General features: G+C 38.9%; 1 protein-coding gene across 1 annotated transcript in view; it reads right to left on the bottom strand.

Moving 5' to 3' along the window:
• PRPF39 (pre-mRNA processing factor 39) overlaps positions 1–16,860 on the bottom strand; it is a 32,006-nt gene extending 15,146 nt beyond the window's left edge. The window contains exons 1-4 of the mRNA XM_025391904.1: positions 16,710–16,860; positions 4,998–5,340; positions 4,398–4,523; positions 3,622–3,740 (exon numbers count right to left, since the gene is read on the bottom strand). Of these exons, the coding sequence (XP_025247689.1) occupies positions 3,622–3,740; positions 4,398–4,523; positions 4,998–5,321 (569 nt within the window). The 5' untranslated portion in view covers positions 5,322–5,340; positions 16,710–16,860. The remainder of the gene's footprint in view (positions 1–3,621; positions 3,741–4,397; positions 4,524–4,997; positions 5,341–16,709) is intronic.
• Positions 16,861–24,874: the final 8,014 nt, after the last annotated feature.

Genomic DNA, 24,874 nt, shown 5'->3' with positions numbered 1-24,874 from the left:
GGTTTCCTAAAGAATAAAATAGATGTTACTGTCCCTACAGAATCCCAAATGATTCAGAAAAATAACCAGACACTGAAAAAAGTATAGAGAAAAGGGGAAGAAGACAAGAAGGTAATGAAATAAAGACAGAACGTTTAGAAGAAGGTATACTTAATGAATGGTGAGAAATCTTCAACTTTCCCGCCCAGCTATAGGGACTTACTTGAGAAGCTAGCTTTCCATTCCCCAGGTAAATAAAATTATCCTTTTCTAAAGAAACTGCTTGGCTCAGGAATAAAATATAAGGTTACTATCACTGGGAATCCACCAGCAAAAAAGAGTGGCCACATGATTACGCTGCTGTGAAACCCTATAGGCCAACTGACAATGTCCCATACAAAACACACAGTGCTTCCATATAGGTTGTTGTTTTTTTTTTTTTTTTTTTTTTTTTGAGACAGGGTCTCACTCTGTCACCCAGTTTGGAGTGCAATGTCACGATCTCAGCTAACTACAACCTCCGCCTTCCAGGTTCAAGCAATTCTCCTACCACAGCCTCCTGAGAAGCTGGGATTACAGACTCCCGCCACCATACCCAGCTAATTTTTTTGTATTTTAAGTAGAGACAGGGTTTCACCATGTTGGCCAGCCTGGTCTCGAACTCCTGACCTCAAGTGATCACCACTGTGCCTAGCTCATACAGCTTGTTAATATCTAATCTGTAATAGGAACAAAAATCCAGAGATCAGGTATCTCAGAGACGAAAATGAGTAAACAGAAAAATTTCAGAGGAAACAGTCCTGGGAACAGAGGAAAACCTCAACTATCCTTAGTATCGTCAAAGAAAACGAAAAGATATGCAGCCATGAAACAAGAACTGGAGAATACAAAAAAAGGAACACTCAGAGAACAAGAAAGATTCTTGGATATTAAGAATCTGAGCGGGGAGCAGTGGCTCACACCTGTAATCCCAGCACTTTGGGAGGCCAAGACGGGCGGATCATGAGGTCAGAAGATTGAGATCATCCTGGCTAACACGGTGAAACCCCATCTCCACTAAAAGTACAAAAAATTAGCCAGGCATGGTGGTAGGTGCCTGTAGTCCCAGCTACTCACGAGGCTGAGGCAGGAGAATGGCATGAAGCCAGGAGGTGGAGCTTGCAGTGAGCCGAGATCACGCCACTGCACTCCATCCTGGGGGACAGAGATTCTGTCTCAAAAAAAAAAAAAGAATCTGATGGAAGATGTTAAAAATCCAATACAAGAGTCAAGGAAGTACCTCAAAAAGCCAGACAGTCTAAGATATGAAAAATAGGAAGAAGAAAAGAAAAACTCAGTAATTAAGAGAGGAGGTCCAATATCCAACTATTAAAAACAACAGAGAAAATCAAGGCAAGGAAATTGTCAAAATAAGAATATCCATCATAATAACATTTCTAAGAATAGAAGGATATTAGAATCTCAGATTGAAGACTCACCCAATCACCCAATAATCACAATAAGAAAAAGAAAATCCATATCAAAGCTCATTTTTATAAAACTGCATTTACATCAGACTCAAAGAGAACATCCTAACAGCTTCCACGGAGGAAAAACATGTTACAGAAAGAGAATCTATTCTAGAAGAATGGTTTTGGACTTCTCAAAAGCAACAGCAGAAGCTATAAAGGAATAAATAATGCCTTCAAAGCTCTACAGAGAAAATAATTTTCAACTCCAAATTCTATAGCTTACCAAACCTTAAAATTATTTTTTCATCCAAGCATCCTTTAACAAGAAGTTACAGAACACACTCTTCTAAAAGTTGGACATAAAATCAAAAAAGAGTGAGATCTAATAATAAACTCTCCCAGAAATGACGTAAAGACATCTCCTAGAACCATGATGATACGAACATCCCAAGACAACTCTTGTACAGCAGAACTAGAAGACCATCCAGATTATAGTAGAAAGGTTTCCAGGAGAGACAGCTCAAAGGAGAGGAAAAAATGGGACTTACACATTTTTTAACAGGTCTGATTATATAGAAAGCTATATTTAAAGCCTTCTACAAAGCTGTTGGAGAATATGAAAAAACCTTAAATGTTCAAAGAAAATTAGACAAATGGGAAAAATGAGGGGCAGAGGAGGAGAAATTAAAAACCAAAAAGGTTATAAAAATGAAAGGGCAGTATGATGAAAAATATTTATAGGTTTTTGATCTTTTTTTTTTTGAAACAGAGTCTTGCTCTGTCACCCAGGCTGGAGTGCAGTGGCACGATCTCGGCTCACTGCAACCTCCACCTCCCGGGTTCAAGAGATTCTGTTGCCTCAGCCTCCCGAGTAGGTGGAACTACAGGCATGCGCCACCACACCCAGCTAATGTTTATTTTTGAGACAAGGTCTCACTCTGTCACTCAGACTACAGTACAGTGGTACAATCACGGCTCACTGCAGCCTCAACCTCCTAGGCTCAAGCACTCCTCCCACCTCAGCCTCCCAAGTGCTGGGAATACAGGTATAAGCCACTGTGCCCACCCTTATTTATGGATTTACAATGATTAAAAAAAAAATACTGAAGCTGATTATTGAAACCTATCCTGTAGCTATATTGGAAAGGAATGGGAAAACAAAGTGTAAGTGGGTTAAAATTCTCATTTACCGTAACAGATACATAATGTCTACAACTAACAGAGAAAGAAAGAAAGCAACGTAGATTTACTGTTATACACGTGGTGGAAAATACCAGAAGAAAGAGCTGAAATATTTGAAGGGAGGTGGAGGGGGTACTTTTTGTTACGAGCAGTAATTAGCTAACTTCTTAAGCAATATGCAAATACTTTTTTTGAAAACCGAAAACAAATACATTAACAAACTACTGTAATCAAGAAAAAGATAATGTAATAGAAAACTGAGCAAACGATATCAACAGGTAATTTAAGAAATGGCTTATATAAGCATATGAGAAGATGGTAAACCAGGATGAGCAATCAAGATATACACAAATTAAAACAGACGCCACTGGAGGTAAAACAAACAAAAAATGTGGCACAGCTGTGGGAAAATGATTATTTTCATACACTGTGGGAGTTTAGAATTGATACCATTTTTGAAGGAACATGTGATAAAACTTAGCTCTGTGTTCCCTTTAACAGAAGTTCCATTTCTAGTGCATTCTACAAAAATATTGACTTGTACAGAGATGTTCACTGTAGCACTGATTATTTCCTATAAATAAGGATTTGGTGAAATACAGTAGAGTACTTTGGCTTATAAGTTACTTTTTATAAAGTATTATAAAATACTTTTTGTAATGGTTACAAAATATGGCAGGAAGAGATTCCCAAACACTGTTTAAAAAAAAAAAGTCAAAGACCAATATGAAAACATACGCACAAATAGGTACTTATACATACATCTGAAAGAACACACACCAAGCTATTAACCATGAGGAGTGGAACTGGGGACATAAGTGGTATGGAATGTAGGAGGGCTTTATTATCTGCATTTTCAAATCATAAAGCATAAGTTTATTATATGTATTATTTTTTTAACAATGGAATAGAAGTTAAACTTCCAGCTTAGCTTTCATGAGCTCTATTATCAACATGAGAATAATTATTTATATCATAAAATACATTTCAGTATCAATGTTCCACATACCCTCTTATTGTATTGTTTGTCTCAGGATCACCAGGGTCCAATGTTTCTTTTAAGAAGTTTATATAATGTATCCAAAGGTCAACACTAAGAGGTATTGCCTGAAGCCCCCGCCGATAAACCTAAGAAGAAAACAGCAAACTGTACTTCAAATATTTAATTATTTCTTAACAGAGAGGCAACACTGTGTTATCCGGTGAACCTTAGAAATACTAATTACTGGAATTTTGTTTAAATAATCTACCATTACCATTTGGGTGGAGGTTGGATAGAACATGGCAATGTTCTGATCCCCACGTGCAGAGTCTTGATCTTCAAAGCGCAGCAGTCCCTGCATTCTGACCGGGTTGTGTGGGCAGGCTTTGGGTTACAGACCATAGGGCACAGACCCATTAGAGCATCAATGACAGCGTCTGACCAAAAATGCAATAAGACGTAGCAAATGTGACTAGCAAACCAACTATATTGTTTGGAAAATGAGAAATAAATGTAAGTGAGAGAAAAGCCCTGCCCTACTTGTTAAGCTGCAGTGTAATACAGAGGCTTGCACTGCAAAGCTTGACAAACTGTAGAGGTTTAACGCACCTGCCAACAAAGAGAGAAAATATTAGCTACAAATGCCACAAGAGTGACAAATGCAAATAAATACCCTATAAAAATTGTTTGACCATAAATGGTAGGTACTGCCAGCCAAAAAAAAAAAAAAAAAAAATCTTTGTTTTGTTATTAATTGGCTTACAGTACCTATTGGAGATAAGTTTATTCAGTGATGTACGCACCTCATCTGATGGTTTAATGTTGTCGTGCCGCTTTTCAAGGTCCGCATACTTTTTCCAGTAACCATAGCAATACGGATAGTGTATGAAAAATCTGTCAAATGCTTTCCTGGCAGCCATCAAGTGATTCTGATAAAAATGAAACAGTATTTAAATATCGTGGAAATTGCTGTCAAAAAAATATTTATTATTCCTTTCAAACGTTATTATCTAAAAAAATAATAATAAATGGCAGGCTTAAAAACTCCACATGCAGGCTGCTCTGCCGATGGAGCAGCCCTTCTTTTATTCCTTGACTTTTTTTCTTCTAAATGCAACTGAAACAGAAGAAACTAATTTTGTCAACATTTTATTTCAACAATTTTACACACATACTTACACCTCAATTATTACAAAATATTAAGCTTTGACACTACTGACTCTCTACAACATACAAAAGCTATAAGCTATTTTCAAAGCTAAAAATGTATCTACCTAATGTTATTCAACTTCATTTGAAAATTATGAGTTGATTTTAATCATAAATAAGGTCTACTGTTTCATTATAAATTAACATGACTTGATTAATTTGTCCCTTCTGATACCATTTTAATAGTTACTAACCTCCTGTTCTACATATTGAAGCAAATATACCCAGCCTGTAAAATCCTGAGGATTATTTTCCACAGTTTTCCAAAATTTTTCATATTCTGGAGGGAAATTTGCTTCTGTTTCTGTCAGCGTCACTGGAAGGTCCACAGCACTTGCCATTTCACTTTCTTCTGTAGATGCATTCACATTGGGAGAGTCATCAGGTGACTGTTCCATTTCTGTAACATTCATAATCTCAGTACTGAAATCAGTAGGATGTTCTACCACTACCTCTGAACTATTGCCTGTGCTGCCATTACTAGAATTTCTGTATTCATCCATGTGAGAATTTTGCATATTGTCTTCAGTAAATGATCTGTGGAAACACAAAAAAGAGAAATATCTTCCAAATGCCAATAAAATTTTTTGGTCTCAACAACATCTTTTAAAAAGCCCTAATTTGGCTATTAAAGAAATGTGATTCTTAATCCCCTACAAGTCAGAATCAGAAGGTTCATTAGTTTTTATATTATAAATAAAATTAAAAATTCTTCACAAAACTGCCATTTTGTTGTTGATATTTGAATAAAAACCAAATCACTATAGATTTGTTACCTCATTCATAAAACAAGTAAGTTGACTGCTACCTAACAAAGAAATACTATTTAAAATTCAATGTTTCTGATTTAGGTAAGAATCTGATTCGGTGCCCGAATGTTACCTTGCTATGAATCACTGGAAAACGGCATATTTTTAATAACTGTTCTGGAGGCTAAAAGTAAAACTGACAAAAATTCTGGTCATGGATATAAACATTTCAAAAGGAAGCTCATCACTTGGCTCAGGATAAAGTTTTAGAAAAGATAAATTCATATTGCTTAAATCTATCTATCTATTTATGAATTATAAATCCTGACAGCTAGGTTTCAAATTTATTATAGAAGATAAAAATTATGGTTTTAAAAAATTAAAAAGTAATTTTTAAAGTGAATAAATGTTACTTAAAACACATTTAAGGGGCCAGGCATGGTGGCATACAGCTGTAGTCCCAGCTACTCGGGAGACACTGAATCAGGAGGATCACTTGAACCCAGGAGTTCAAGGTGGTTGTAAGCACTGACCCTGCTACAGTACTCCAGCCTGGGCAACAGAGCACGGCCCTAACTCTAAAAAACATATTTGAGAAAGGCTTACAGTCTGGATAATAACTGCACAACATATCTAAAATTATGTCATCTAATTTTTAAGGCTATAAGGTACCAGAGAATTACCCCTTTAAGGTAGTACCACATTATATTTTCATAATCACCTTAATCTCTTCCACTAATAGCTTGAATGGAAACCAAATCATTAAATTATAGGGCATGTCCATTTTTTTTAATGAGGAATTCTCAAAATCAAGCTGACCATAAAACTGATTTACTCTTAAAATATACTTAGAATATACTACTGCTTATATATTAATAGTAATTAAAAAGATGATTAAAACTTTAAAGACAATAATGCAAATGAAGAAATGCAAATGACCAATAAACATATAAAAGAATTATATCTTTACTAATAAAGACATAAATCAAAATGAGTGTACCAAATAGCAATTGTACATATTTTACACTAGAGAAATAATCAGAAAAAAACATATTTGTTTAAGGGCATTCATTACCAGCACTGTCGTATAGCAAAAATGGAGGGTATATTAAGAAAAAGAAGGGCCGGGCGCGGTGGCTCAAGCCTGTAATCCCAGCACTTTGGGAGGCTGAGACGGGTGGATCACGAGGTCGGGAGATCGAGACCATCCTGGCTAGCACGGTGAAACCCCGTCTCTACTAAAAAATACAAAAAACTAGCCGGGTGAGGTGGCGGGCGCCTGTAGTCCCAGCTACTCGGGAGGCTGAGGCAGGAGAATGGCGTGAACCTGGGAGGCAGAGCTTGCAGTGAGCTGAGATCCGGCCACTGCACTCCAGCCTGGGCGACAGAGCGAGACTCCGTCTCAAAAAAAAGAAAAAAAAAAGAAAAAGATTGCTTTGGCCAGGCATGGAGGCTCACACCTGCAATCCCAGCACTTTGGGAGGCCGAGGAGGGCGGATCACCTGAGGTCGGGAGTTCGAGACCAGCCTGACCAACATGGAGAAACCCCCGTCTCTACTAAAAGTACAAAATTAGCTGGGCATGGTGGTGCATGCCTGTAATCCCAGCTACTCAGGAGGCTGAGGCAGGAGAATCTCTTGAACCTGGGAGGAGGAGGGTACAGTGAGCCGAGATCGCGCCATTGCACTCCAGCCTGGGCAACAAGAGCAAAACTCCATCTCAAAAAAAAAAAGAAGAATAAAAGAAAAAGACTGCTTTAATAAATGGTATACTTGGCCAGGCACAATGGCTCATGACCATAATCCCAGCACTTTGGGAGGCTGAGGCGGGAGGACCACCTGAGGTCAGGAGTTCGAGACCAGCCTGTCCAACATGGTGAAACCCCATCTCTACTAAAAATACAAAAAATTATCAGGGTGTGGTGGCACGCGCCTGTAGTTTCAGGTACTCGGGAGGCTGAGGCAGGAGTATTGCTTGAACCCGGGAGGCGGAGATTGCGGTGTACCAAGATCATGCCGCTGCACTCCAGCCTGGGCGATACAGTGAGATTCCGTCTCAAAAAAAAAAAAAACAAAAACATAAATCATACACTCACATAAAGGAACAATAAGAATTAAAAGGGAAATATGTATATCCGTATTGATACAGAAAAACATCCATTATATATTTTTAAAATACATATATATACATACACACATGTACTCACAGATTTGTAAGGATTTACACCAAATAAAATAAAATACAATAAAACTGACAGCTGGTGTTAACAGTTGTTCTCCATACAAAAGAGAGATGTGCCCTTTATTCTTTTTGCTCATCTGCAATTACTTAACTGAATGGGGGGAGAAGTTTTTTGTTATTTTTTTTAAAAGTCAGCTATATAATGACTGGATACTTTTTTTTTTTTTTTTTTTTAAACAACTTTATGACTACCATACTTTAAAAATCTGGGTTTCACTACCGTCTACACAGAAATTTGCAAATCTGGCTCCACACAAGTCAACCAGTAAGCTATTTAAAACTAATATAGATTGCTTACCGACTACAATGATTCTGAGGTCTAGGGAAGGGCCAAGAAAGTTATAGTTCTACCAAGTTCTCTAAATGATTCAGAAAAACAGAAACTTATTTGTGGGTAAACTCTGAAGAGTGTAACTTTTGGATCGAAAAATAATATTAAATTTGGAAAGAGCTGATGATTTTTTTGTTTGTTTTGTTTTGAGACAGTCTCGCTGTCACCCAGGCTGGAGTGCAGTGGCGTGATCTCAGCTCACTGCAGCCCCAGCCTCCCGAATTCAAGCAATTCTCCTGCCTCAGCCTCCCGAGGAGCTGTGACTACAGGCGCGCACCACCATGCCCAGCTAATTTTTGTATTTTTAGGAGAGACGAGGTTTCACCATGTTGGCCAGGATGGTCTTGATCTCCTGACCTCATGATCCACCTGCCTCCGCCTCCCAAAGCGCTGGGATTACAGGCGTCAGTCACTGTACATGGCCAATGCTGACAATTTCTCTCTAGAAAAGTTGCACTAGTCATCTGGCAGACACTTTTAGTTGCCTACTGAATATCCCTTCTCACTATTTTAGTAATTTCCTTACTAATAAAAGACTGATTTCATTCAAAGCAGCAATATACTTAATCTCATGTAAGTGACCATAAAACTGAAAAGAACATCTGCTGCAGAGATCTGAGAAAGCTTCTGCTTTTTTGATAAAAAGGGACAATCACAACTAGTATGGTTCTTTCTTCTACCAATTTATTCTTACCTTGGATTTGACCATATCTGAAACAATTCATGTCTATGAAGTAGTCTATAAGAGATTAAGAATATTAAGAAATACCAGCCGTGACATCATCAAGCTGCTAACAAAATGCCACCTTTCTATTGTGTGAGGAAATAAATTTCTATTTGTTTAAACTACTATCAATATACAAATTTTCTATTACTCTGAGACAAAATGAATTCCTAACCAATTAAGTCATCAACAGCGCAGGAGACTGTCCACTGCTTTATATCCCCGTCAACAATAGGTATCATTTGCTCATCTAATTTTTTTTAACAAAGTAGCACCTCACTTTGATTTTCATTTCCTTAACTAGGAGTGAAGTAAAATTTTTATTTCTTTTTTTCATAAATGCCTTTTCACATCTTTTGTCCATATTTTCTGTTCATTACTAATTTTTTTCTTATTGGTTTGTATACGTTCTTCATAAACTATGAAAGTCAGATCTTTGCAAAATACATTGTAAAATATTATTATGAGTTCGTCATATTAGTTTTACATTTGGGGGCGTGTGTCTATGTGTGACTCTTTAAAATTGTCACACAGATACAAAACCCAGATTTTAAAACATTTCCATCATTTCAAAATGTAGCATGGCCAGGCAAGGTGGCTCACGCCTATAATCCCAACACTCTGGGAAGCCAAGGTGGGTGGATCGCTTGAAGCCAGATGTTCCAGACCAGCCTGGGCAACAGAGTGAGATTCCATCACTACAAAAAAATGTAAAAGTTAGCTGGTGCAGTGGTGTGTGCCTATAGTCCTAGCTACTGAGGAGACTGGGGTGGGAGAATCACTTGATCACCCAGTAGTTCAAGGCTGCAGTGAGCTACAATCACACCACTGTACTCCAGCCAGGGAGACAGAGCAAGATTCTATTAAAAACAAGGAAAAAATAAAAAGAAAGACCAAAACAGTATGAAACTATTTTTTTCCTAATAATAAATTTTAAATGTTAAAAGACCTTCTGAGTCTGAATGTCATTGAAAGAATCAGCTATAATCAGGTAAATCTAGGGAATACACAAAAACATGAAAGGAAAAAATGGGACATGTGGGGATAGGGGAAGGGGACAACAAAATTTCAATGCCTGGCTGGTCACAGTGGCTCACGCCTGTAATCCCAGCACTTTGGGAGGCTGAGGCGGGCGGATCACAAGGTCAGGAGATTGAGACCATCCTGGCTAACACAGTGAAACCCTGTCTCTACTAAAAATACGAAAAATTAGCCAGGTGTGGTGGTGGGCACCTGTAGTCCCAGCAACTCAGAAGACTGAGGCAGGAGAATGGCATGAACCCGGGAGGCGGAGCTTGCAGTGAGCTGAGATCACCTCACGTACTCCAGCCTGGGCCAGAGTGAAACTCCGTCTCAAAAAAATGTCAATGCCTGATGGATTTCCAGCACTATATTACATTCCTTGTAGTGACGTGTAAGTGTAAGATAAGGCCCTTACTCACTAAGGTCTATTAACCAGGTAGAGAAAGAGCTAACACACAACACACACACACACACACACACATTTGGAGATAAACTCTCAAATGAAACAAAGTGAAAGATTAGAAAAAAAATCATTTGAAAACGATAGCAATCTATAGATGAAAACCTCCGTGAAATATAATTAACTTTGAAAAATCATGGAATAATAGAAAAAGAATGGCAAAATATTCTAGAATGTGGAACAACCCATTAAACAACTCTCCTAGACAGTAGGCAAGGTAGAAATCCTAGACAGTAGACAAGGTAGAAATGATGACTGAAAAGATAAGAGACAGAATGACCAGAATGAAGAGGTTGGTATTGAGAAGTAGAAGGATAAAAGCAGAGTAAGTAGCTTGGAGCCATACTATGGACACAAGAATTTGAGAAGAAATTACACAAAAAGCAAATCTAGCCAATGCATAATAAAAGAGAATCCAAAGTATTAGACTATCAGAAAAAATACGTTCCCTTCTAGTTGAATGAATGATTAATGTCATCAACTTTTCCAAGTTTAATCACTTCAGACCCTAGGAAAAGGCAAAGTAACTTGTAAATTTATTTTGCTCTTTTTCCCCCTTCCTTTAAAGAAAAAGATACGTTTGAAGATTAATTTTCCAAATGCAAATTAGTCACCAATTTTTGGTTTTATATTTCGGAGCTCAGTTTAAAAACAAAATACAAAAAAGACTGTAGGCTGATACCTTCTGAGTCATTAACTAGCTACCCTAATTTCATACTTAAGTGAGACGTAAGGGTTTCTTCTGGAATCAGCAAATTTACCACACCCCTGCATCTTCACAGCCTGTCAATTACTCCACACCCTGCAATCACAGTGTTGTAAAAAGATTTAAGAACATCAACCTTATGCTTATAGAGATCATTTTGATGATTACTTCATAAATCACAGAGCCAAAAGAATACACTAAAGTTATTTTTTAATGAGTTACTCCAACATATTATTTACATGTCAGTTATTACCAGTTTATTCTTAAAAACAACCAGTAACTTTCAACTAGCAACATAAAATGGGAAAGGGTACAGAATAGCTATCAAAAGAAATAAATAAAATGGACCAGGTGTAGTGGCTCCTGTCTGTAATCTCAGCACTTTGGGAGGCCAAGCAGGCAGATCACCCATGAGTTCCAGACCAGCCTAGGCAACATGGCAAAAACCATTCTCTACAAAAAATCCAAAAATTAGCCGGAGGCTGAAATAGGAGGATTGCTTGAGCCTGGGGAGTCAAGGCTGAAGTGAGCTGTGATTGTGCCACTGCACTCCAGCCTGGGTGACAGAGCCAGACCTGTGAAACCCCGTCTCTACTAAAAATACAAAAAACTAGCCGGGCGTGGTGGCGGGCGCCTGTAGTCTCAGCTACTTGGGAGGCTGAGGCGGGAGAATGGCGTGAACCCGGGAGGCGGAGCTTGCAGTGAGCCGAGATCACGCCACTGCACTCCAGCCTGGGAGACACAGCGAGACTCCGTCTCAAAAAAAAAAAAAAAAAAAAAAAAGAAAGAAAGAAATCAAGTGTGATACTGACATAAAAACAGCCAAATAGACCAGTGGAATAGAGAACCCATAAATAAACTCCCTTGTCAAATGGCTCTCAACAAAGTGCTAAGACTGCTCAATGAGGAAGGGATCGTCCCTTCAAATGGTGCTTGGAAAACTGGACATCCAAGTGCAGAAGAATGAAGTCGGACCCTCGTCTTATACCACATGTAAAAATTAACTTCAAATGGAGTAAAGACCTAAATGTCAAACCTAAAACTATAAAACTCCTAGAAGTAAACGGAGGGAGAAGCTTAATGATACTGGATATGGCAGTGAACTCTTGGATAATGCCAAAAGCACAGGCAAACAAAAGCAAAAACAGACAAATAGGGCTACATCAAATTTAAAAGCTTTTGTGCATCAAAGGACACAATCAGTGGAGTGAAAAGGCAACCTAGAGAATGGGAGAAAATATTTGCATATCGTATCTCTAATAAGGGGCTAAGTAATCATTTCTCCACTGTATCAGTAATTTTCAAACTGTAGACTGCTTCAGACCAGTTTCTTGAACCTTTCTTCAGACGGAAAATAGAATAGAAAAAAAAATTTAGCACAGTGCTTTGCATAGTAAGAGCATATTGTTTTATGACACTTTAAATGTAATACACATACACGTGTAATTCAACTACTGTATATTGAGTTGACTGGCACACACAGACACTCATTATTTCTGAAGAATCAATGAAAGCATGTCATCTGCACTGCTATAACTTCAATTACTAGTTATTAATGATAATATGAGATGCTATTTATTGAGCAAATATTTTGTTAAATCCTACTTTCCTTTTTAAGGATGACAAAACCAAAATGCATTAAGGTTAAATAACTTGTCTAAATGTATACGAATCATAAGAAATAGAGCCAAGATTCAACCTCATCCTAACACCAAAACTCTTGCCTCTTCTCTATTAACTCGTACAGCTCAGACATTCTATTTCTGTTGAGTTTTGCTTTCTGTTTTTTCCAATTCCGCTCCTTTCAGCTTAGGAATCTTAGTATATGAAGTTTCTTCTACCTGAATGCCTCATCCCTTTACCCGACACCACACTCTGACTCAGTGCCTTCAAACTAACTAAAGCCTAATCCTCTGGGCATAGTTTGCTTTTTAATTTTTTTTTTAAACAATTGCTCAGAGAGTAGTTGTTTTCATAATTAATCCAAAATTGTCTAAGAAATGCCAAAATCATAGTGGGCAAAGTTTAACACCACTTCCCGAAAAGTGTTCTCGTATCTCCCAAATAAGTTAGGCTGCCCCCAATCATGCCCTGACAGCATTCTTTTTCTCCATAGCACATAACACGTTTGTGATACTTGTTCAATGTGTATGTTCTCTACCAGATTACACATTTCTTGACAGTAAGGACCAGATCTACCAATACACACAGATACAGTACACCTGGAGGCCTAGTATACACTCAATTCATTGAACAATAAACAAGTAACATTAGTCTTCAGTCACCCATACTAAAACCCAGTATATTGCTTTCATGACCAAATGGGAAGTGATAAGTGCTTGGGCTTTAGAGGCCAAAAGAACAGACTTCTGGCTACTCATTAGGGAACTCTGAGCCAATTACTTAACCTCTGTAAGCCTCATTCACAAAATAATCAAACATAACTTGGTATAAAAATGAACGATCCCCTACCCCACAATGTATACAATTATGATCTGTCAATCAAAAATAATAATACACTCTGGGCCACGTGTCCAGTGGCTCACACCTGTAATCCCAGCACTTTGGGAAGTCGAGGTGAGAGGACTGCTTGAGTCCAGGAGTTCAAGACCAGTCTGGGCAACACAGGGAAACGCCGTCTCTACAAAAAAATTTAAAAACTAGCTGGATGTGGTGGCACGTGCCTGTAGTCCCAGCAACTTGGGAAGCTGAGGCAGGAGGATCACCTGAGCCCTCGGAGGTGGAGGTTGCAGTGAGCTGACCATGCACTTCAACCTGGGTGACAGAGTGGGATAATACACCTTAAAAAAATTAACTATCTTCTTCTTTCCATTCACACTACTAGTGTTATAATTTAAGTATTTATTTTCTCCCCTCTGGATCAATGTTTTTCAAACTGCAGATTGCTTCAAACCAGCTTCTCATTTTGTAAATGTAGAAAAATATATATGCCAGAGTGCATGCACACCTTAACGGCATAATGTTGAAGTACACACAAGTGAACTGTTTATTGAGTTAGTATGTCCATATACATCTTATTGTGGGCTGCAGGAAAAAAAAAAAAAAATTGAGAAACACTGCTGCACTACTGCAAACTAATATTACTAGAATATTAAATTCCCTGATCACAGCTCAACAGGAGTAAAAGGAAAAAAAAATTAAATGACAATGAGGCCTTGTCAGTTTTGTTCACTGCTGTCCCCCTAGAACCTAAAATAATACTTGCTGTGTAACAGCACAATATCTCTGAATGATCTAGTCCCAACTTAACTTTCCAAAAATATTAATCTTACAATACTCCTCCTCATTGCCATTCCCAGAGCCCCTTAGATTCTTCCTTTCTGAGCCTTGACACAAGCTGTTCCCTCAGACTAATAAAAGTCTTCCCTTTTTCAACTCACCAAACCAGTCGATTCCTTTTCACTTTATTATATTATTATATATTTATTATTATTATTTTTACAATTTATTATAAAATCATATGATAGGCACAAAGGACACGAGTATAAAATGAAACATAAAGAGAATATGCAATATATAAAAAAATACATTTATCATACCTTTCACTTTTAGTATAGTTATGACATACATTAAATATTTCAGTGACAATTATGCAATCTTAAAATTTAAAAGGTCTTTTGGAGGATGACTTCAATTACCAACACTTAATTAAAAATGGGACATTTGGGCCGAGCATGGTGGCTCACGCCTGTAATCCCAGCACTTTGGGAGGCCGAGGCAGGCGGATCACCTGAAGTCAGGAGTTCGAGACGAGCCTGGCTAACATGGTGAAACCCCATTTCTACTAAAACTATAAAAAATTAAACGGGCGTGGTGGCGCGCATCTGTAATCGCAGCCTGAGGCAGGAGAATCACCTGAACCCAGGAGGCGGAGGTGGCAGTGAGCCGATCACGCCATTGTGCTCCAGCTTGGGCAACAAGAGTGAAACGCTGTCTTTTGACCTAATACCTTATTTTTTTTATTCTCTGTATGCTTCTTATTCCTGTAGAGGTACTTAAAAATTATACCATTGACTATTCTTTTTCATAAACAGAGCAATACATAAAAATCCGAAGTCATCACTAAAGACTGAAAGGAGTTTTGGGTAGAGCAAAACAAGTAGCTTTGCAATACACAAATCTCATCCACAAATAAGGGAATCTGGAGATGTGGGATGTAAGCAGAAAAGAGACTATCATAACCACTGGTTTTGGCAGCTGTTTTCAGGGGCTAAGTAGTCATAGGCTGACTTTTTAAGGTCTCGACATATTAAACACTGTGTTCTAGAAACTAGATTTTGTATATGCATTTACATAAATGTCTACACCATCTTCGGCTTTTTGGAAAACGTACCATTTGGCTGGAACTATACTACTTTCTTCCTCTTTTGGCTATTTTTAAATTTTTTTAAAGCCCTATCTTCCATGAAGATTTGTTAAAACATACCACGAAAACAGCACATACAATTTTTATCATTTGACTTTTAAACATCTTCTTATTCAAGATACACAAGTAAAAATACTGAGACTTTAAACAAATAGTGACTCATAACCACCTATTAGCCATCTATGCTCAACTCCTACCTCAGAGTTCACAATCTAAATACTAGTCTTCTTTAACAGAACTCCCTTCCATCACTTTATCCCTGCTAGACAGTGAACAGTGGAAAGTTCCAACTTTTGCAACTCCAGAATGAGGTTATAAATCTAGAGGGAGGAGGAAAACCTGACAGTAAACGCTTGTTCTTTTCACTCCATTCAAGCTCCCATAGAGCCTAAAACACTTAAGTTCCAACATGAGTTTCATACTTCCCTGTCCGAAATTTGATTTCTCAAGCCTCACGCTTTCCAGCTGTAGCAAAGTTTATTTCTGAACAGATTAAATCAGTTGGTAAATAATCTGAAGTCCTCAAACAGAAGGCCATATGAATATCAAACGAAAAAAATAATATTTGAATCGGCATAAATTTACATGGTATTATGGCATCATCACTAATACACTGAGCAGTATTATTTATTAACTTCAAGAATTAATTAACTTAAAGATGTGATTTTGGAGAAAAACACCAGTGGTGGTCTCTGATTACCAAAGTTAAATATTCTTAAGCAGATTCCCTGAAAAAATCCTACCAGGATCTCTGATGTCTGTTTTCTCTGTTCTAAAGTATCCTGCCAAAAGCTTTGGGTGCCGTGACTTAGGGTCGCAAAAGTGTTGCTTATGTAGTTAGAAGGCAGAACGTGCCCTACAAGGCGCTCACATGCCTTAGTAATAGAACGTATATTATCTTCCCAATCCTCTGGCGGCTGCGAATGTGCTCCTTCCACTTCCAGCCATCCCAGCTGTGTTCCAGCTCCGGGGGAAGCAAGGGCTTTAGAATTACCCGCAAATATCTTCCTAAATCCAGGCGAAGGAGGCCCACACTTCCCCACCCTACCTAATGCAGCCCTCAAGTGAAACGTTTGGTCTAAAAAAAAATACCTTGCACCGCTCCACCCAACAGGTGGGAAGGAGAAAGGAATGGACAACTGGCCGCTGAGTCCGAGCCAGGCCTCAAACAGGGCGGGAGAGGGAGGCCGCGGCCACAGCGCGGCCTGAAACCGGGCAGGCCCTTTTCAGTCCCAAGTACCACCCTCCGCCCCCAGCTAATTTCAAGGAACCCGCCCCAGCAGACCTTATAATGGATGCTACTCGATGCCATGAGCCGAAGACTGTGACGACCTAGCCGAAGATGGCACTTCACCGCCTCCGTCCCCACAGCCACCACAGCAGCCGCCACCCGCGCCACGGTCGCCTGGTCCAGGGCACGATGCGCATGCGTCGGTGTCTCGGGAGGCGAAAAAGTCACGTGGGTTCGCAGCGCGCAGGCCTGGCCCTCCCAGGGATCCTGGCTGCCCCTGCGGCCCCAGCCCCGCCCACGCAGCCCCGCCCCACCGCCAGCGAGGGCGGGGACCGCTGCTCCTACCTGCTTTTCCCTCCATAGAGACTTCTTCCCAAAGGAAAGGAGGGTGTTTAGGGCCTTTCACTCGCCTGATCTTAAACACAGCGCCGTGACCCCTCCCCTCCAAAAACGGCAAAATGTCATTTTGGGGGTCAAATCTAAGGCTTTCCCAACAATTGTTCAAGCTTTCACACTAAAACATTTACCTAAAAACGGACAGAAATTCAGCCTTAAACCCACAAATCTCACGATGCTATGGACCTTGGGCTCACTCAGGTTTCCTGAAAACTAAACAATCGTGGACTTAGGGGTTTGGAGAACGGGCTATTGTTAAAGAAAAAAGTATTTAGTGACACTTGTTAAAGCACAAAAAGGAGGACTTTATTCAGGACCATCGCAATAGGTATGGGGACCACTGACTGCAACGGAGACTCGCAGTGGGGAAAGAGATATTGGGCTCAACTCCCCATACAGCATGGGCAAGTGGAGATTTATAACCAAGGAGCAGACGTAAGTGAATGGAAAATTACTAAGAGGAAACATCAGGGTAAGGGGGATTTTGGCTAAACCCACCTAATAGGATTTTTGCTGAAGACAGGCCAAGATGATGAGGCATCACCTGGGAGATGGTGGAGACTGAAGAACCTGATCAGATAATGAGGATGATCAGCTATCAAGGATAGGGGTTTATTGCTAATCTGACTTAGCAAAGTTCTTTGCTTAAACTGGATTTTACAAAGAAAGTGTACAGAAGAGCCTAGCAGAAGATTCAGAAACCTGACTAAAGTTGGCCAAGCAAAAAAAAAATATATATATATAGAGAGAGAGAGAGAGAGAGAGAGGGATACGTTATCCTCTGGACAAATTGAGGAGGACGGTGCGTTGACAATCTTAGCAGTCCTCTTCAGTTGTACCGCCATCTCCACTTTAACAAAAAACAAACTTCTTTCCAATCTGGCCTCTCTCCCTTTAAGATTCTGTTACAATTGTGCCCCTGCATTCACCCATCACTTACCATTTAATCTCTTGTTCAAGGTGCAGTATTATTACTACTGGGCTCCAAGTTCCTCATCTGGAATCTGTCGCCTCTGCAAATAATTATTTACAAGATGATGTTTCTTGTTACAACGCTGGTTAATCATAAATCCTCTCACCAGCACCTTTACTTCCAAATACCAAATTAGATCTTTTTTTCTACCTTTTACTTGCATCACACTGCACCTAGTAGTACCAAGTAGTAGCTTTCCTTTTGCATTTGCCTCTTCTACTCTCCAAGCTACCTTTTTTTGGATTCTCTGACAGTGTGGCCATGGTTTTGTTTTTGTTTTTGTTTTTTTTAACAGGTTTAAACAGCAGCTTTTAAATGTTTACTATGGGAAGAATAGTCAAGGGAGTGGTGCGTTGGGAAGACAGACCAGAGTTTGCTGCTGGCACTGTTACACAGTGACTGTTTGGCATGACCTTCACTCCTTTTCTTTGGTCTTTCTAAAGTAGCCTCAACTTCTTTATCAGTAAATAAGATTATCTCTGAGATGTCATTCACTCAAATAGCCATTTTGTAAAAATCTACTTGCATCTTCAACTTTATTCACTGTGGATTCATTGTTTTCCTTTATCTAGTTTTTACATTCTACTTTTCAAGCCAGTGCTATTGCTCTCACTCCCCTGCCTAAAAACCTCCACTGGTTTTCTCCTCCACGTTTTTTTTTTTTGTTTTTTGTTTTTTTTTTTTTAAAGAAATCCTAAACTTTTAGAATGGAAAATAGTGTTTTCATAATCATGCCAGGCTTCTCACTATTTCTGCCTCCCGGTAACTCCACAGAACCTACTGTTCCCACAGCCCTTTTATGTGTCAAAACCTTTAAGTGGGGTCTTCTCTTTACCTGAAATGTGATCCCCACTGCTAGAAACATACATTATCTTAAAAACTGATTTAGCTGGCAGGATGCAGTGGCTCATGCCTGTAATCTCAGCACTTTGGGAGGCCGAGGCAGGCAGATCAGGAGGTCAACAGTTCGAGACCAGCCTGACCAACGTGGTGAAACCCCATCTCTACTAAAAATACAAAAATTAGCTGGGTATGGGGGCGCACACCTGTAATCCCATCTACTCAGGAGGCTGAGGCAGGAGAATCAATTGAACCTGGGAGGCAGAGGTTGCAGTGAGCCAAGATCGTGGCACTATACTCCAGCCCCGGAGACAGAGTGAGACTCCATCTCAAAACAAAAACAAAAAACAACAAAAAAAATTGATTTAGCCTTAGTTGACTTTTTAGAAATTGTGTATCACAATTATAAGCTTTGGGAAGAAAAAAGATATTATACCAAATACTGTAGTTTAGAGGGTAGTGGGTTCTAAAAAAAACAATATTTAAAGTCATGTGATCTCAGAAACAGAACAAAGAAGTCAGACAAATGGGAAATGATATCATTTATTCATGTATTTCTTCCATTTGCCCCTCCAGATCAACTGTCTGTCCTTATCCACCCTGCTCCATTCTTTGGAGATTGACCCTTATAGACCATATCGATAAGTTCTCTTGCTTCCTGGTTTCTGGTTGAGTATGGCCAAGAGAAAGTCCTGGCAGAATGGAATTGAGGAGTGAGGTCACGGTATTTATTCCTCCAGCTCCCTCCATGTGGGTGATCTCAGCTCTGATCCAGGTAACCCTCTTCATATAACTTCATTCTAGGTTCCAGGTTTCCCTAAGCCCTGCCTTTATAAATACTCCCTTATTAACAACTTCCCAAATTATGCCAGTTTTGATTTGCCATCTATTTCCTTTTGGGTCCTAATTGATATAAGAGCAAAATGTATCTTGTGATACCCAGTGTTAATCACAATTTCTGAGCTGTTCAGTATGATTCCTGTTTATTCTTTTCAAAACGTTAACATGCCATGAAAAACTGCATAAAATACCTCGTGGATCATTTAATTTACAGAATATATTGCTCTAGGGAATGAAATTTGTTTACATTATAAATAAACCGTCACTAAATAAATTGTGGTGGCTCTTCTGTTGGAAACATTCAGACTCCTGTATTTAGTGTTTCTCCTTACTGGTAAAGCAAGTAAACTTAAAACTGTAGCTCCAGGAAATTTAAATCCAAACATAACATGAAGCTTCTTTCCTCTTTACTACTTCATCTTTCAAATTTAGCTCAAATGGTATTAATATCTCCTCAATTCAGTCTTCCTGAGAGTTATCAATGTTACTCCTGTTTCCAGATAACCTTAAAGAAGAGCACTATAATAATAGCACTCTGCACATTCCTCTTATTCCCTCAGAGACTTATGGCTACTTGTTAGGGTACCTTCATACCAGGAAACAGAAAACATGCTGGCTTCTTGGAATTTATTAAACACTGGACCTGAATTAAAACCAATTCCTGGGTCATAGAATGCCACTGTGGTTCATCAGACAGAGTGGGTCTTATGGAATGTGGCAGATATTGTAGGTCGACTCAGTCGTATCCATGCCCACTATCTTCTCTATTATCTTCCTGTGCTATTGAGACTGGGAAATGAAATACTCAATTTCCTAGCCTCTTTTGAACCTAAGGGTGGCCAATGAGATGTAGGTAGAAGTACATAGGAAGAGTCTTCTTCCCTAAATAAAAAAGCAAAGCCTCACTAGAGAAACACCTGTGCTTGTTATCCCTTTTACTTTTTTTTCTGTCTGAAGCACAATTATGATATTTGGAGAGGAAGCTGCCATCTTATAATCAGCTCTGATATCATCGAGCCATTGGCACAATGCTTAGCAGTGACATACTTCTACACTTCTTGTAGTATGAGACAAATGACATACCAATTGGTTTAAGCTACTGTTAGTTAGGTTTGCTATTCAGTCAAAAGCATTCCAACTGATACAACAGCTTTAGAAGCTATAATAAAACTTAGAGAACCTTTCTTATCCAATATCTCTTATGAAAACATGAAACAAAGGGCAACACAATTCCTTGAGGGAATCATAGAGATGAGTGCCTCAAAGTCTTGATCAAGTGTTCATCAATGGATGAATGAATAAAGAAAATTCAGTATATAGACACTGTGAAATACTATTCAGTCTTAAAAAAGGAAATCCTGTCATTTGCAACAATAGGAATAAATCTGGAGGACATTATGTTAAGTGAAACAAGCCAGGCACAGAAAGAAAAAATAATACATGATCTCACTTATATGTGGAATCTAAGAAAGTTGAACTCGAAGAAGTAGAAAATAGGATGGTGGTTTGCAGGAGCTGGCAGGCTTAGGGTGGGGAAATGGAAAAGAGGTTGGTCAAAGGGTCCAAAGTTTCCTTTAGAAAGGAAGAATTATGGCCGGGCAAGGTGGATCATGTCTGTAATCTCAGCACTTTTGGTAGCCTGAGGTGGGAGGATCCCTTGAGTTCAAGTCCAACCTGAGCAACATAGCAAGATCCCATCTCTAAGACTATTTAAAAAAAAAAAAAAAAAAAAAAAAAAAGAAGGCCAGGCGTGGTAGCTCAAGCCTCTAATCTCAGCAATTTGGCAGGCTGAGGTGGGCAGATCACCTGAGGTCAGGAGTTCGAGATAGCCCGGCCAACATGGTGAAATCCCATCTCTACTAAAAATACAAAAACTTAGCCAGGTGTGGTGGCACATGCCTGTAGTCCCAGCTACTTGGGCTGAGGCAAGAGAATCACTTGAACCCAGAGGCAGAGATTTCAGTGAGCCGAGATCGTGCCACTGCACTCCAGCCTGGGTGACAGAGTGAGACTCTGTCTCAAAAACTAATTAAAAAATAAAATAAATAAATAAAAGAGGAGTAAGTTCTGAAAACCTACTGTATAACAAGATGACTATAGTTTATAATAACGTGTATTTGAAAATTGCTATGAGAGTGGAATTTAATGTGATCACCACAAAAAAAAAAAGTTAAGTCTGTAAGGTGATGGATATGTTAATTAACTTAGTGATCCACAATGTATAAAAACATTAAGTTGTACCTCATAAATATACACAATAAAATAATTCCTTTTTGCTCATGCCAGTTGGGTCTTCCTTCCGTTGGGAATGTTAACTTTACATAGCATTTGAGGTTTACAAATGCTTTTTTTTTTTTCTTGAGACGGAGTCTTGCTCTTGTCACCCAGGCTGCAGCGCAATGGCACGGTCTCGGCTCACTGCAACCTCCGCCTCCTGGGTTCAAGCGATTCTCTTGCCTCAGTCTCCGCAGTAGCTGGGATTACAGGCGTCCACCACCATACCTGGCTAATTTTTGTATTTTTAGTAGAGATGGGGTTTCGCCATGTTGCCCAGGCTCGTCTCAAACTCCTGACCTCAGGTGATCTGCCCACCTAGGCCTCCCAAAGTGTTGGGATTACAGGCATGAGCCACCACACTCGGCCCTACAAATGCTTTCTTATACATAATCCCTTTTAAATTTTGGACTTTGCAATAACCCCCGGATGTATGTAAGGTTTAGCAGGTAATTATAAAACTGGGTTCCCAGATTCATGCTTTCTGAATCAAAGTCTTATGCTCTTTATCTGAATAATACTTGCCTCCCTCGGTCATCTCCCTTTGAGTCACATCACTCTCCCTTAGCACTTTTGTGATGTTCACTACTCTCTTCTTTGCTACATATTTTTTTCTCTCCAAATTACCTTTCAGATTCTCTTCAGATTATCTTCACTTATTGTAATTTAAATTTTACTATAAGCAATGTCTTGTTCATTTCTGAAAAACTAGAAATTACACTGAAAAAGAATTACACTGAAAAAAAGAGTACACTGAAAAAAAATTAAAATAACTTCACTGCCCACAGATTACCACCATTAAGATGTCGGTGTATATATACTACTTCCGTTTTCTATGTGCACATATATTGATGGAGATACTGTACTTATTTTGTAGTCACACTTTTCCTTTAACATACTGTGAACATTGTCCTGTGATTAGTATTTGGCATCATTTTTAATGTATTCCATTGGGTAAATACATCATTTAACATTTTATTTTTTTGTTGCATTGCTGGGTGACGTTAGACTTTTATAATTATCATTGCTAGTAAACAACATTCCTTTATTCCAATTAAATGCATTTGTTTATTCAGGCCTTCAGCTTTTCTTTAGTTATTTCAATCAGTGATCAGTCTCTCATTCTTTGTTGACTAAACGGTTCTTGATAAAAGTGCTAGACTTCTGAGTGCTCACTATCAAGAAGTTACTAAAATACAGAAACTCTTTAGGCTTGAGACTCTTGTTACATTAATGGCTATTTTCTTTGTAATAAAAGGTAGCTCACATATTATGTAAAATAAAGCTGCCACATTATTAGTAATGATTATAGTTACTGTACTATTTTTCTCCCTAGACTGATCAGAATATTGTATTTTCAATGCAAAATTCAAACTAAGGAATAATTAGGCTTATACATGAAGTAATGGTCTTCTTTTTCCTTTAAAATCTAAAATCTACCTTCAATATCTCTAACAATCTATTGATGCAAATTTAGCTAGCACAAGTGCAATGATACAAAGGCAGGAGTCATAATTAATAAAACTTAAAATCTGTAACTATTGTATCAATGATGCATATCAAGTAGGGTTGAAGCAAAATGTAATGATGATTTCAGAGTTTACAACTGAGATCAAACGAGTCTAAGAGAGGCCTATTTTTCTATGGCCTGAGCTAAGAATATTTATTTTTACACTTTTTAAGTGTAAAAAATAGGCCGGGTGGCCAGGCTCGGTGGCTCACTCTTGTAATCCCACCACTTTGGGAGGCAGAGGCGGGCGGATCACGAGATCAGGAGATCGAGACCATTCTGGCTAACACGGTGATACCCCGTCTCCACTGAAAATACAAAAAATTACCTGAGCGTGGTGGCGGGCGCCTATCGTCCCAGCTACTTGGGAGGCTGAGGCAGGAGAATGGCGTGAACCCGGGAGGCGGAGCTTGCAGTGAGGCGAGATCGCGCCACTGCACTCAGAGCGAGACTCCCTTTCAAAAAAAAAAGACCAGGCACGGTGGCTCACGCCTGTAATCCCAGCACTTTCAGAGGCTGAGGTGGGCAGATCACCTGAGGTCAGGAATTGGAGGCCAGCCTGGATAACATGGCGAAACCCCGTCTCTACTAAAAGTACAAAAATTAGCTGGGCGTGGTGACGGGCGTCTGTAATCCCAGCTACTCAGGAGGATGAGGCAGGAGAATTTCCTGAACCTGGGAGGTGGAGGTTGACGTGAGCCGAGATCACGCCATTGCACTCCAGCCTGGGTGACAAGAGCAAGACTCCGCCTCAAAATAAATACATAAATAAATAAAATAAGGACTTACAAATCCAAAAATATTTACTCTATGGCCCTATACATAAAGTACACCAAACTAGAGGACTACAATAAAATACACTTAGAAGAAAATATAAGGTATTTTAAAAGTATATAATTATATAAAAGTTTATATAAATAGAAAAAGTAGCCAATTATCTACTTTTCTTCTAGTGTAGCTTAAAATAGAAGCAACCCTCTCACCTTTTTTTTTTTTTCTCAAAAGCTAAGGATACATTTTTTTAAATCATAATTTTAAAAACAGCCAGATACATTAGAAAACTGGTCAGTGACTCAGAAGTAAAAAAGAATGAACAGAATCATAGAATTTTAGAACAGGATAGGACCTTTAAAATCACCTAGTCTAGTTCTGACATTTTAGACATGAGGAAACTGAGGCCCAGACCTGGCAAGTGACTTTGTCCAAGGTCACACAGCTAATTTCCTACAAAGTTAGAATGGTTCCCAAGTCTATTTGTAGGTCAATAGTGATAGGTCAATATCATAAGTAGATCAAGTGAAAGTGATAGGTCAATACTACTATATATTTTTTTTCATTTTAACATGTATGGAAGTTGGAAAAATAGGACACTTCTCACACATCTAC

Source organism: Theropithecus gelada, chromosome 7b (assembly GCF_003255815.1).
Source record: "Theropithecus gelada isolate Dixy chromosome 7b, Tgel_1.0, whole genome shotgun sequence".
Taxonomy (NCBI): Eukaryota; Metazoa; Chordata; class Mammalia; order Primates; family Cercopithecidae; genus Theropithecus; species Theropithecus gelada.
The sequence above is the reverse complement of the archived record's forward strand: the minus strand, read 5'-3'. Positions and strand labels throughout refer to the sequence as shown.